The 15040-nt window shown below is 39.0% G+C and overlaps 1 protein-coding gene across 2 annotated transcripts in view; it reads right to left on the bottom strand.

The window, feature by feature from the left end:
• Positions 1-138: 138 nt before the first annotated feature.
• Positions 139-15040, bottom strand: part of Gorasp2 (golgi reassembly stacking protein 2) — a 31390-nt gene continuing 16488 nt past the window's right edge. The window contains exons 5-10 of one of the 2 annotated variants that reach the window (XM_005324578.4): positions 12120-12250; positions 11117-11249; positions 9480-9603; positions 4179-4265; positions 2816-2926; positions 139-1264 (exon numbers count right to left, since the gene is read on the bottom strand). In XM_005324578.4, coding sequence (XP_005324635.1) covers positions 912-1264; positions 2816-2926; positions 4179-4265; positions 9480-9603; positions 11117-11249; positions 12120-12250 — 939 coding nt within the window. In that variant the 3' untranslated portion in view covers positions 139-911. The remainder of the gene's footprint in view (positions 1265-2815; positions 2927-4178; positions 4266-9479; positions 9604-11116; positions 11250-12119; positions 12251-15040) is intronic. The other variant, XM_078017583.1, reaches the window with a different exon arrangement.

The raw sequence follows: 15040 nt of genomic DNA, 5'->3' as shown, positions 1-15040 counted from the left end.
TAACTTACCATCTCTTAGAAACTTAGAAAAAAGCAAACATAAATCATAAACAATTAAAGACATGGGACATATTGAGAGAATAACACATGACACACATGGCAACTGAATTGCAATTTAAATGTAACACAAGAAGAAAAGTAAAATTACAGTAATTTATTGCTATATCTCTGCTTCCCCAGAATAGCTATATTATAAGTAGCCACAAAGTGCCACCTTCTGGTTTAAAATTGTGCAACATCTCCTTTATTTCTCTTTAAATGCCATCTTAATGGTGGACGTAGAAAGCAACAGCAGCAGTTACAAAATGTTGTCTGAGTAATTCTGAGAGCTCAAAACAAGGCTGAATAAAAAGATGTTCAATTAATAGTGCACACTGTGTAAATTTAACAAACATCTCCGATTGGAACTTCTGTGTAAACCTTAATAGAGATTCAACTCACAGAGACCAAAAGTAAAGTTATCGTTTCCTTTTACAGTTTAGTGAGGTGGTTTGCATTCTTGCAACGATTTACAAAGTACAAGAAATGTGTGTGAGCACTAGGCATAAAATATCCCATTTTCTTATAGAAGGAGCAGTAGGGGTCAGGAAACCCAGTGGACACTTTGCCACCTCCTTTCCCAAAGATGTACACCCCAGAATGGCAGTGGACGCCTAGCTGCAAGCCACCCTTACAACTCTTTTTGGTTGTTTGAAATACAAGCACTTTCTGACATTTCCCTCCTTGGCCCGTGAGCCCCACCCCAACTTGGCAGGATACAAACCCACGTCCGCTTGCTTAGTTTTCCCCTTAGAATTATTTACAGGACACCTACAGATACGGTACAAACTAGTATGAAATTAATGATAGTTTGCATTTCCAGACACGCTCCCGTGGTTAAATAAATACACCACGCCAATTCTGAAGACAGGTTCAGAGTGAAGGTGACTCAGAAGCGTTTGCATCCGTAACTGTAACCGCAGAAACAGGCTTCTCGCTGGCCGGGGTGGAGTCGCTGATTCTGTCCTCAACAGTGACGAGGGCCTTGGAGGTGGGGGACGTTGCATCCACAGTGAGTGAGGGGGCAGCGTCTGCCTTTGCAGTAGTCGTGACAGGGTCAGAAGATGGGATGCCGGCGGGTGGGAGGGAAGATAGCAGCTCCCCTGAGCTGGCTACAGAAGAGCCTTCTGGAGCCAAAGGGAATGATGGGAGGAACTCGGACGGCATGCGGAGAGGTGCAATGCCAGGTAAGTTTTGGGGAGGCAGGGTAGGAAGAGGTGGCAAACCTAGGACAAAAAGACATACGTCATACACCCTCCCAGCACTGAGAGAGCAGCTTTCCTCATCAGATGACTGCCTGTATCTGATCTCATCAGGAATGCTGAAGCTGAGGACAGAGAACATAAATCCCAATTTCTGCTTATCTCCAGCTGGAGGCCATGAAAGAGTTAAATGCATCTTGCAGCAGCTGGCCTTGGGCAAAGGTTCCCAGGCTTATAGGCCCCAGGTGACTCAGCCCAACACTGAGGAAAACAGGCTCAGGGGAGACGGATCCACACCAGATGGACGTTAGCCATCCAGTAGCAAAGTAGCTACAATGATATGGGAGAGGAGGACTCATGCTCCCCGAGGTGAGGTGCAAGTTGCGTTACAGCTTTCTCTGGTGAGAACCAGGAAGAAGAGATAAGGAGCCACCCTCCTGTGAAAGCTGTGGAAAGCAGGGGCTTGGGGAACAGCCCCTCTACTAGCCTCGCCACAGAGTCTCAGCATCTTGGTAGCCCTATGATTGACGACTATTCATATTTTTGTTAGTGGGTTTATTCTGATGATTTTATAATTCAGAAAGCATGAAAGGAATATTAAACAGCAACAAAGGGAAGGCAGGCTGTCAAACATACATGCAGGGTGACCACTGGCTGGCACAACCCTCTTGCTCTGACAGGCTGTTAAAGTGGAGGGAGGGCAGAGGAAGAGCCAAGAACACAGAGAGAAAAGAAAAGCTGGAGGGGATGCTAGGACTGGAAATGGCAGTTTGGGTTTACTAGGATTTCCCTTGCACTGAAAACTAAGTGAGTCAATGAACACAAAGGTTGTGAGTGCTACAGACGGACAGTTATGATCTAGGCAGAAATGTGACAGTGACACTGAGCACAATGGTACAGTGAACTCCTTGGATCACTGAGGGGCTGCTTGGTCGCTCTTATTTGGGGAATCTTAGCTCTGACAGCAGATTTATGAGGTGCTGCTGCTTCATTTTCACCTGTGCACAAAATTCAAGCACTCTGCATATCTGCTAACTGAACTATCTGCAGCTAAAATCTCTCAGTTTTTACTATAAAACATTTGTGAATAATGGGGGATATATTTATCAAACAACAAGCCCAGATGGCTGAGCAGGTCTCATCATTTTACAGCCTAAGTTTCTGGGCTTGCACTACACAAAATAGCAGCACTCCTCTCCCGCTGGCCACTGCTGCAGAGATAAGAGAGTAACAGGGATTCATTCATCTCCACTGGGTGAACTGAACCCCCTTCACCAAACTCAGTGTGGCAGTGCCACTCCATGGCTCTTTATTTCTATGACTGGCCTTTCTGGTGCTTGAGCTGTCAGGATGCAGGGAGAGGAAAAAAGAGAGGCAGCAGGCAGAGGAATCACAAAGATAGTCTTCTCTTTTTAAAAGTTTTTAAATAAAAAAGGTTAATATTTGTATTTAAAGTTAGCTGAAATTTATTAAACCAATTTGCCTTTTCTAGAAATAAACTGAACTAAAGGACTGGCTTTCCTGAATACAGTTGTTTATTAGCAGGGTCCTAGGAGGGTAAGATGTGCAACATACCCGGACTCACAAGTTCTGGTAAGCCAACCCCTGGCAGGAGGTGTGGTGCGGGAAGATTGAGGTTGGGGAGGCTGGGGAGGTTAGGGAGTCCTGCTGGCAAAGGCATCAGACCTGAACAGAGTGGGGAAGAGAAGGAAAATTATATCACTTCACCTGGGTAAGAAAACAGATTCTTTAATACTGAAAAAAATGATTCACTTCAAAATGCAAATACCAGAGGTTCACTAAATGTGTGTCACTTTTGTCCAGAATATCAACAACAAAAAATCTCACTCAACTTAACTATATTTCTATACCTAAGCCATTTAGTTGGCTATGTGGGTAAAAGTTAACACAAATAACTTACACTCCTGAAAATCTGGAACAAGAATCAGACCAACAATGGCCTGAGTGTCTGGGAGATAGCCTGATTCACTCAGTCACTATAGTAGTAAATGGAACTGAATTTTTCTTTGATTGTTGAGCTCACAGTCTCTCTGGTTTTCTTTTTCATTCTGAGATAATTTCAGACTTATAGTTACAAAAGTAGTAAAAATAATTCCCACACATACCTATCACCCCAACTCCCCAAGTTAATCTTGCACACAGTTGCTCCATCACTGTGTGTGTGAGAACTTGGTTCCTGTCTTAATAGTACAAGGACAGACAGGTTTTTGTGTCCCAATCTGTAATTCCAGTAACTTGAGGGGCTGAGGCATGAGGATCTCAAATTTAAGGCCAGCTTTGGCAATTTAGTGAGACCCTGTCTCAAAATAAAACAAAAAGGGATGGGGATGGGGCTTTGTGGTAGAGCGCATGCCAGTGTATGTGAGGACTTGTGTTCTGGGACCAAAAGAAAAAAAAGTACAACAACATTAACTATATAATTAAAGGCCCTTCACAATAAAAGTATATTTATAGTTACTGAAATAACATTCTATTGTTTCTGGACTTGCTCTCCATTGGCAATACTAAGAGAAAAACACAAAAATTTATAATGTTAGAGCTACTGAAGACCCAAACAAAGAACATCTCTCCCAGGATATTCATATCAACAACTATCACAAAGTGCTAGCTGCACTGTGGGACTGGGGGGTGGGTGGTAGTTAGCTGGGGTTAAGGAGCTCTGGGATAGACAGGGCTAAGGAAGAGGGGCCACTTTCTCTCCTTTATCACAAAGTTACTGCAGAGAGAAAATGATGATTAAAAGGCATAAGCAAGGCTGGGGATGGAGCACAGTCTTAGCCTATCTAGTATGTGTGAGGCCTTGGGTTCAATCCCCAGTATTAGGGGGGAAAATGGCATAAGCAGTCATCACACAGGTGCAGGTTGTTTTCAGATGCAAATATTATCATCACATATGTCTCTAGGCCCTCTTGCTTACCTGGTAACGTAGTAGCTGGGTTCATTGGTGGCATAGAAGCAAGGGATTGATTTACTTGTGGTGACAACAATGGTACTGTTGGCACACCTAAAATAAAAGCACAATTTAAAAAAATTTCTAACAAATTCCTCTGACAAAAGAATAAACAGACTACAATAGAACGCCCCACAATCAGGTCTTCTTCAGTCCCAATTTCTGGCTGTACCCCTAGATGCACACCACCCTTCAGAGCTGATCCACCTACTCTGCCCATGGCCTTTGCAGAGACCTTAACCAAGGTTAAGAGGGCAGAGGGCTATATAACCTGCCTCCAGCAAATTCTGGACAAGATGTGTGCACAGAACCTCTATAGGGCAGGGTTAGCAAACTGTCTTAGAAATTTGGAAATGGGATTAAGGATTCTAGTCAATTTCTACTGGTCTCCTGAACTAGAAGACCCTGTAAACCTGGAGTTGCTGGGGCCCTCCCTGTGCCCTGAGAAGCAGTGAATGCTCATCCATGAAAGAGGACTAATGACACAGAAACCCAAGAGAGACAAAAGAACATATGGACTTCTAGAGGCGGAGAAAATGACTAAATCTCCACTTCCTTTGACCTTAAGTTCCATGACACACTCCTCTGCAGTCTAACATGTCCCCTATCTGTACTGATGGTGGCTCGAGGTTATATTCTCCATGTACAAGTGACCCTCAAGGCACAGTTAATAAAGATTTGTCCATTGCTGTTTACCATCTACTCAAGTAGGAGATTTTTTTATGTTAAAGCAATGGTAATGCAAATTGTACATTATTAATTTGAAATTCCCAAATCTGAGATGCTCCCAAATCTGAAAATTTCTGAAAGTCAACATGATGCCACAGGTAGGAAATTCCACATCTGACCTCATGTGATGAGTACAAGTCAAATGCAGACGCACTAAAAATACTATAAAATTATCTTCAGAATATGTGTATAAGGTATATATGAAACAATTTTGTGTTTGGATTTGGGTTTCATCCCTCAGATATTTCATTATGTTTATGCAAATAAGCACTTCTGGTCCCAACCATTTCTCACAAGGATGCTCAACACAGACTCTCAGACTCCAGATCTTGTTTTACAAGATCTGCTTAAATATAGTAGTAGGAATGAATTATGCTTCAAAGTATGACCATATTTAAATCATCTTTCATTTATTAATTTATCTATTTTCTGCAGAAATTGGTGGCATGCAAATGGCAAAAAAGAAAAAGGCCTAGCTGAAGCACTAGCCACAGCTCCACTGAGTCTACTTAATTTTACTCACATATTGGAACGTTCTCTGTTCTGTACCAAATTATTAGATACTCTGTGCTCTGCTAAGTGGTCTATTACAGAAACAGTGCTATTTTATATTTCTGTCTAAATATTATTTTAAAGAAAATGAAAACCACCTGGATTTGCTTGCAACTTCCTTCTATTTCCTAATAACATCTTTTACATAAATTTCTTTTCATTTTTAAAGGGTAGATACATTGCCTCAAAAATAACAGACTGAATCTAAGCCAGGAATTCTTAACCTAGGGCTTTTGAATGGGTTTCACAAGGTGTGTAAAGCCCCTAAAATTGCACACACTTTTTGGGAAGAGAGATCTTTGTTTTCATCAGATTCTCAAAGGGATTGGATGGATGGTTGGTGTGTTCATTCATACAAGTTTTATGGGGCACCGACAGTATGCTAGCCATTGTTTTAGGTACTGGGGCACTTTACAGCATAAAGAAACTGAAATCACAACTTTCAGAAAATTTACATTCTAATCAGAAAGGAAAAGGAAAGGAGGCAGATAGCAAACAAGTAAAATCTACGATATGAAAAATGGCGATAAGTACTCTGAAGAAAAATCAAGCAAGGAAGGGGGACAGGAAGTGTGAAGGGAGCAGGTATCAAACAGTCACACTGACTAATGCCATGTCAAAATACCTTCTTTTCCTTTCTTTCTTTCGGTTGTCCCAACCAACTCCTCTCCCATTTTCTCTCTCAAGGGTGAGAGTGGGAGAGGAGAAGGAACTCAAAATACCTTCACTTTCTAGAAATTTCATAATCTAAAAACTTTCAAATCCTCAAAAAAATATTTTTTAAATACTTTTTTATGTTGAAAAAAAATATATATATATATTTAGAATTAGGCAGCTGGACTCTGTTTTGAATGTATGCCTTTTTCTCTCCATTAGGCCCTATCAGGGTGTTAACCTTGGCCACATCAATGTCATAGAGCTTCTTTACAGCTTGTTTGATCTAGTGTTTGTTGGCCTTGACATCCACAATGAACACAAGTGTGTTGTTGTCTTCAATCTTCTTCATGGCTGACTCAGTGGTCAGAAGGAATTTGATGATGGCATAGTGGTCAAGATTATTTCTCCTGGGGGCTCTCTTCCAAGGATATTTGGGCTGCCTCTGGATCCTCAACCTCTTGGGTTGCCAGAAGGTAGGTGACGTGTGGATCTTCTTTTTGTGGCTGTGCAGACCCTTCAATACTGCCTTCTTGGCCTTCAAAGCTTTTGCTTTGGCTTAGCTTTGGGAGGAGCAGGAGCTTCCTTCTTAGCTTTATGCGCCATTTTGGTGAAAAGGGTCTACAAGGCCCTAAAAATATGCTTTTATAGGGGCTGGGGTTGTGGCTCAGTGGTAGAGCGCTCGTCTAGCACGTGAGAGGCCCTGGGTTCGATCCTCAGTACCACATAAAAATAAATAAATAAAAATAAAGGTATTGTGTCCAACTACAACTAAAAAATAATATATATATATAAAGCACCTTTATATCTCCATAGTTACTTTTGGGCTATTTTACAAGCAATATAATTAAAAGTGATGATGGAAAAATAAATGTCTAACAAAAACTTCTCACATGTCATGATGCCAGAACATTTTAGTCTTTTTAAATTGATTTACTCAAAAAATAAATTGCCAATTTCTTTCAGTCTCTTGTGAACAATTACTCTTTCACTTATGTTTCTGTCTTTAATATTCAAGAAGCCATTCCTCTTCAGTGTTAAAAGCCAGGGATCTCAGTGCAGTGCATATAAGCATATATAAGTACAATTATAATTTAATGAGGGAAGATTTTAAATGTCAGAGAAAAATTTCAAAAGAGATATCAGTTCTTTCCTAGATCAGAAGAGTGGTCATATAGCATCTGGAACACTCTAGAACAGGAAAGAGATATTCAGCCACAGAATGGTCTGCTATCTTTAAAAAGTACCTCAACCTACCTTTAGCTTCTAGTTCAGCATGAACTAGAAGGCCTTCTGATAGGATATTTAAAAAAATATAATATCATGAAAAGGAGTCACTCACTTTGTTTGAATGAAATAAACTCTAGGATCACTTATGACTGTGTCTATGATTAGATATTGATGACATTAATATTTAATGTCATCTAGGAAATGTTCTAAAATTGGGCTGTGGTAATGACTGCACAACTCTATAAATATGCTAAAAATCACTGAGCTGTACACTTATGTTAGTTTATTTCATGGTCTACAAATTATGTCTCAGTAAAGTTGAAAAAGAACTAGTAGAGAAGGGGTGAGAAGTATGTCGACATATAGATAACTAGTGAAGCTGGGTAATGGGGTTCATTATATTACTCCATCACTTTTGTGTAAGTTTGAAAATTAAAAAACTTTTTTTTCTTTTTCTTTTTTTTTTTTGGTGGGGTGGGTATAGAGGATTGAACCCAGGGTACTAAATAGCTGAGCTACATTTTCATTTTTTATTCTGAGACAGGGTCTCACTAACTTAGTACGGCTGGCTTTGAATTTGCAATCCTCCTGCCTCAGCCTCCTGAAGCACTGGGATTACAGGTTTGTACTACCATACCCAGCTAAGTTTACAAACATTAAATTTCATCTGGAAAAAACTATCTTTGGAAAATAAAACAAAGATTCTGAAAAGTGCTGGGGTTTGAACTGAGGGGACCAAATCCAGATACCACACTGTTCACCTTATTACTGCTTCTTGGTGGGCTAGTTTGAAATCCATTCTGGAAAAGGGTGGGATATAAGCAAATTCTGAATATAAATATTTAAAAGAGCTCAAGAACAAAATTATGAATAATATTTTTACTACACTGGAAATATTTCATCATGTGTAATGCCAGTATTTCATTTATTTACTCAACCTTTATTGAGTACATGAAATAACTCTTGGTATTATAAAGAACAAAAACTAGAAAACAGGAGATCAGAAAAAAAAATTAAAATCTACCAATATTAGTGAGAACTGTATCAACACTTAGTAATTTCACTCCCAGGTATCTAACCAACAGAAAACAAAACATCTGTCAATGTAAAAACTAGTACACAAATGCTTACAACAGTGTTATTCATAAAAGCCAAAATGTAGAACCATCCTAAATATCCCTCAATTGATAAGTTAATAAAGAAAAGATGGTGCAGTCATATAATGAAACATTATTTAGCAATAAAAATGAAACATAAATACAAGAAATTACACTTATGAGTCCTGAAAACATTATGCTACGTGAAAGAAACCAGTCACAAAAGACCATGCATATTTTAGGAAATATCCAGATTAGGCAAATCCATAGAGACAGATAGTAGACTCCAGGGTTTGGGAAACCTAGGCAGTGACTGGGGTTGGGTACAGGGTTTCTTTTGTGGCAATTAACTATTCTAAAATTAACTGAGGTGTTGGTTGTATAACTATGCAAACATACTAAAAACCACTGACTAGTGTATTTTAAATGAATTAACTATATGGTATGAGAATTCTATCTTGATAAAACAGTTAAAACAATAACAAAACCCCCTAAAACTAAAAGACACTATATCAGAAAGAATAAGGAATAAAAGAGGGAATAAGCATATATCCCCTGAGCAAGACTGAATCCCTTGGAAGAAACAGTATCCTGCTCACTTTTGTACCCCTATGCCTACAACCTAGGAAACAGGCCAACACCCTGAATAAATAAAACAATCTAAACAAGCCTAGGGTCTCAACTACACAGAGAAGAAATTGAAGTGCTGAACCTGTGCATGGGAAGTGTGGTGGGTTACTATGTTTACATAGACAGGACCACATTTATAGTTTTCAAGGCATTTTGGTATTAATTCTTAAAATTTTATGTACAAATATGTGTAAGACAAAGTAGACTAATGGGCTGGGGCTGTAGCTTAGTGGCAGAGCACTTGCCTAGCATGTGTGAGGCACTGTATTCCATCCTTAGCACTGCATAAAAAAACTAAAGAAATAAAGGCATGCTGTCCATCTACAACTATTAAAAAAAAAAAAAAAAAGTAGACTGAAGTAGTCTTTCTGCACACCTGTACTGAGGACGTTGCTGACAGCTGGTGGAGCTGAGCTAATAGAAAGTCCAGACAGACCCTGTTCAATTCCTGTAGTTCCTGGTGGTGACAAAGATGGGGGATTGACTGAAGACAGCTGGACCTTCCAAAAAAGAGAAAAAAGGAAAATCAAGTTAGTTTAAAAGAATATGTGAGCACTGCCTCTCACCTGCCCTACAGATGAACACTTGGATCACATACTAGCTGTCCAAAATTTTACCTGGCACTTCTGCATTAGACACTGCTTACTAATTTTGACTATACTTATGCTCCATCCTGTCACTTCCCTTCTCTGAATGCATAGCTTCTAGCCCCAGTTACACATATTGGCCTAGCTAGCTATACCCATACGAGGAGAGATTTTCCTCTTTCCCTTCTTAGACACCTGGAAATCATTTTATTCAATTCTTAAACATGCTGCTAATTATTCCTCTGTGAATTCTCAAGTTTTTAAAAAATATTTTCATGGCTCATGGAAGAAATCAGCAAGAAGTCTTAACAGATTTCTTAAGTTTCTCAAGATTTCTAACTCCCTAAATAAATTTAATCTTTTCTCATCAATGAATAAAAATGGCCCTGGATCTCTACCTGTTGTGGGAGGCTATACTCCATATGAACACCACAGATGGGCAGTGTTACTTCCAATTACTCCAACTTCTGCCAGTTCTGGTGCCCCTCACTGCATTCCAACAGCTTGTATTCTGACCCTTTCCCCAGCTGTCATTTTACCACTTGGTCTACTAAGACCAACTTTAGAGGTTCACCTGAGACCAAAAGCACTGATTGGGGGTGGGAGAGATGGCGATAGAGCTGGGACATGTAACTACGCTGGCTCTGGCCTTGAGCCCATGCTGGGAGTCGGGTGAGAAGGGATGAAGATTCTTGGTAGCTTCACTTTGTCTAGAACAGGGGATGGCTGATTTGTACCACAAAATGACAGTGGCACCAGCCTGGTCTTTACATTTTCTTTCTGGGTGTCTGGTTTTTCCTTAGTTATACATGCTGTGATGCCTACCTAAGAAACAATTAAAAATCCTATATACCTGCTCAAATACCTAGCTCTCTTTGCATATCAATCAAGTTTCCTTAAATAGTACACATCAGTGAGACTCCCTTATCCCCCACCACTCACTTGGTGTGCCCTGTAATTCAAGTTTCTGAAATGGCCCTCCCTCAGGACATCCTTCTGCTCCTCTCACCTGCCTTCTCTGCAGCACCTTCCTGGCTGACCACACCCGCGTGCTTGAAGCTTTCTTCTCCCTCTGGCTTCCTCCTAAGCATCCTTTGATTGATTCCCTTTCTCAATCCATTCAGATTTTCAAAATCTTAACTTTAGTCCTCTAACCAGGCAGGCCCAATCCCTCAACAATCATCAATATACACTAGGTTGAATTATCTGCTCTTTGTTGATGATTCCCAAATCTGCATCTCTAGTTCTGTTCTCTTTCCCAACCTTCATTAGGATACCTTCCAGAAACCTCAAGTTCAACATGATTATCAATACTTAATTCATTATCTGCCCTTATCTCAACTGTTGCTACCAACATATGCACTGACACATTTGATTTGTTTTAGTGGAAATGTCTTGAGCTATTCAGGCAGTAATATCATCTTACCTCTGTAAACCCATCTTTAAGAGGAGTAATAGGTGTACCAGTCATTTGTCCTGGAAGAGAAATTTTCTTTCCTTCTTCAAATGGGCGTGTAGGTATTCGATGCAAATAACCATAACCAATGCCACATCCTAGGCTATAAAAACATTTTTTCTTAAGGTCACTGCTATCAATCACAGTTTACATTTTTTTTGAGGTTTTGAAATGTAAATCACTCAGACATATTTCCATCCTTGTAAATAAGGTCGCCTTGCTGTCCACCCTCTATGAACAGCACACCTCTCTCCACCACAGACACTATCTGTGTCTGTGCACCCTAATATTTTCCCCCAAGCTTTTATAGCCATTGTATGCCATGACTACCAATTTGTTTATTGTATTTCTCCCTCAATAAAGTGTTAAAACCTGTAAGGGCAGAGACCTTGTTTGTTTACTGCCTTGACAGTTCCTGGCACATGTAGACAATTATTTGCTACATGGTGACAGTCAACCAATATGTTATACACATCAGGGATGGGGCTGTGGCTACAGCGTTTGCCTAGCATGTGTGAGGCACTGGGTTCAATCCTCAGCAACACATAAAAAAATAAAAGAAATAAAATAAAGGCATGTGTCCATCTACAACAACAACAACAACAAAAACAGGTATGGTGACACATGCCTATAATCTTGGTTATTCAGGAAGATCACAGGTTCAAGACTAGCTGGGCAACTTGATGAGACACACCCTCTGCCAAAGAAAGGGTTGAGGGTAAAGCTCAGTGGTAGAGTGCTTGCCTAACATGAGAATCCCTGGTTTCAAATTCCAGTACTGTACAAAAGAAATAAAAGCAAAAATAAATAAATAAATAAATAAAATTAAAAAAAGAGAATTATTGAGGAGGAATTTTTTGAGGAGTCTTAGTATAAATTAATACCTTATTTCAAAACAAATGTAATCAATGCTTACAATACATCTGAATGGAAAGGTTAAACAGTCAAAACTCAGCCTAAAAAATGATCTTACCTGCCTTCTCCACCCCATGCAGAATTTGGTGTAATAATCACTTCTCGACAATTATCAGTGTCTGTGTTGTACACATAAAGCTTCAGTGGTTTTGCTTCATGTGTTTCAATAAGGCTGAATAGATCTTCAGACTGCAAAACCGTCATCGGAGAAAAAAGTTTTTAAATATAATAATATTTCAAATCAGTTGCTTTCAAACCTGGCTACGATCAAAATCATCTGGGAAACATTCTTAAAAAAAAAAAAAAAGTCAGATTCTGGGCTCTGCCCCAGACACTGAAATCATTTTTTGATATGCCACGAAAGATTTCATTCAATGTACAATGCAATATATTATCTCAAGAAAGGCCTACTACATTTCTGTACATCAGTAACAAATCTTCAGAAAGAGAAACTAGGAAAACCACCCCATTTACAATAGCTTAAAAAAAAAAGACTTAAGAATAAACTTAACGAAAGAGGTAAAGACCTCTACAGTGAAAACTACAGCACACTAAAGAAAGAAATTAAAGAAGACCTTAGAAGATGGAAAGATCTATCTTGTTCTTTGATAGGTAGCATTAATATTGTCAAAATGACCATACTACCAAAAGCATTATACAGATTCAATGCAATCCCAATCAAAATCCCAATGACATTCCTCATAGAAATAGAAAAAGTAATCATGAAATTTATCTGAAAAAATAAGAGACCTGAATAGCCAAAGCAATCCTTAGCAAGAAGAGTGAAGCTGGTGGCATTACTATTCCAGACCTTAAACTACACTACAGAGTTATAAAAACAGCATGGTATTGACATCAAAATAGACCTGTAGACCAATAGTACAGAAGAATAGAGAACACAGAGACTAACTCATATAACTACAGTTATCTTATATTAGACAAAGGCACCAAAAACATATATTGGAGAAAAGATAGCCTCTTAAACAAATGGTGCTGAGAAAACTGGAAATCCACATGTAACAAAAGGAAATTAAACCTCTATCTCTCACCATGCACAAAACTCAACTCAAAGTGGATCAATGACTAGGAATTAAACCAGAAACCTTGCACCTAATAGAAGAAAAAGTAGGCCCAAATCTCCATCATGTGGGATTAGGCCTCAACTTCCTTAATAAGACTCCTATACTGCAAGAATTAAAACCAAGAATCAATAAATGGGATGAATTCAAACTAAAAAGCTTCTTCTCAGCAAAAGAAACAATCAGTGAGGTGAGTAGAAAGCCTGCAGAATGGGAGCAAATTTATACCACAAGCACATCAGATAGATAGAACACTAATCTCTAGGATATAGAAAGCACTCAAAAACCTTAAACCAAAAACAAACAAACAAACAAAAAAACCCATAAACAACCCAATCAAATGGGCCAAGGAACTGAACAGACCCTTCTCAGAAGAGGATATAAATCAATCAACAAAATGTTTAACATCTCTAGCAATTAGAGAAATGCAAATCAATCTCACTCCATTTAGAATGGCAGCTATCAAGCATACAAACAACAATAAGTGTTGGTGAGGATGTAGAGAAAAAGGCACACTCATACATTGCTGGTAGGACTAGTACAGCCAATCTGGAAAGCAGTATGGAGATTCCTTGGAAAATGTGGAATGGAACCACCATTTGACCCAGCTATCCCACTCCTCGGTTTACACCAAAGGACATAAAAACAGCATACTATAGAGACACAGCCATTATCAATGTTTATGGCAGTATAATTCACATTAGGTAAATTGTGAAACCAACTTAGATGCCCTTCAGTAGATGAATGGATAGATAAACTTTGGTGTATACACACACACACACACACACACACACACACATATACAGCATTAAATGAGATTAAATCATGGCATTTGCAGTAAATGGATGGAGTTAGAGAAAATAATACTAAGTGAAGTAAGCCATCCCAAAAAACCAAAGGCTGAATGTTTTCTCTAATATGAGGATGCTGACTCATAATAGCAATGGAGGAGAGCATGGGAGGAATGGAGGAACTTTAGATAGGGCAAAGGTGAGGAAGGGGAAGGGAGGGGGCAAGGGGGTAGGAATGATGGTGGAATGAGTTAGACACCATTACCCTAAGTACATGCATGAAGACAGAAATGGTGTGAAAATACATTGTGTATAACCAGTGACTTGAAAAATTATGCTCTATATGTGTAATATGAAATTAAGTACATTCTGTCATCATGTATAACAAATTAGAATAAATAAATAATTTAATTAAAAAAAGGCCTACTAAGTGTAAGGCTTGAGCCCAGTCCATAAGACCTAGTCAGCATTCTTATTCAAACCCCTGTATCCTCAAGTTCTACATATTCTCCTTTTACTCTCCATTATTTAAACCTGATAGCTAGCTGGGTGCAGTGGTGCATGCCTGTAAGCCCAGAGGCTTCGGAGGCTTAGGCAGGAAAACCGCAAGTTTAAGGTCAGCCTGGGAAACTTAGTGAGACCCTGTATCAAAATAAAAAATAAAAATGCTGGGGATGTAGCTCAGTGGTAAAGAGCCCCTAGGTTTAACCCTCAGAACAAAAACAAGCAAGCAAACAAAACAACAAACAAATATAAAGCCTGGTTATTCTGGCACCTTATTTTTTCTCATCTTGAATTGGTAATATATACTTATGCCAGCTAATGGATTTAGAAAAGGACCTGACTAATACACCTGAGCCAATTCTGTAATCTTGAAAAGGAAAAAGGAGATGATGTAGCACTTCAAGGGGGGCATAAAAAACAAAAGGGGAAGAAAAAATGAAATTGATGACTAAAATGAAGATTTGATTTAGTTTTAAGGCACATAAGAAATTTTGTATATCATATACATAAAATCTGTGCAACTGCCATAAGTATGTGTTTTTCCTCATAATATACCTAATAAGATACCTCCCAGATGTTCCATCAAACACTGAAGCATAAGCTAT

This window comes from Ictidomys tridecemlineatus, chromosome 7 (assembly GCF_052094955.1).
Source record: "Ictidomys tridecemlineatus isolate mIctTri1 chromosome 7, mIctTri1.hap1, whole genome shotgun sequence".
Classification (NCBI taxonomy): domain Eukaryota; kingdom Metazoa; phylum Chordata; class Mammalia; order Rodentia; family Sciuridae; genus Ictidomys; species Ictidomys tridecemlineatus.
The sequence above is the reverse complement of the archived record's forward strand: the minus strand, read 5'-3'. Positions and strand labels throughout refer to the sequence as shown.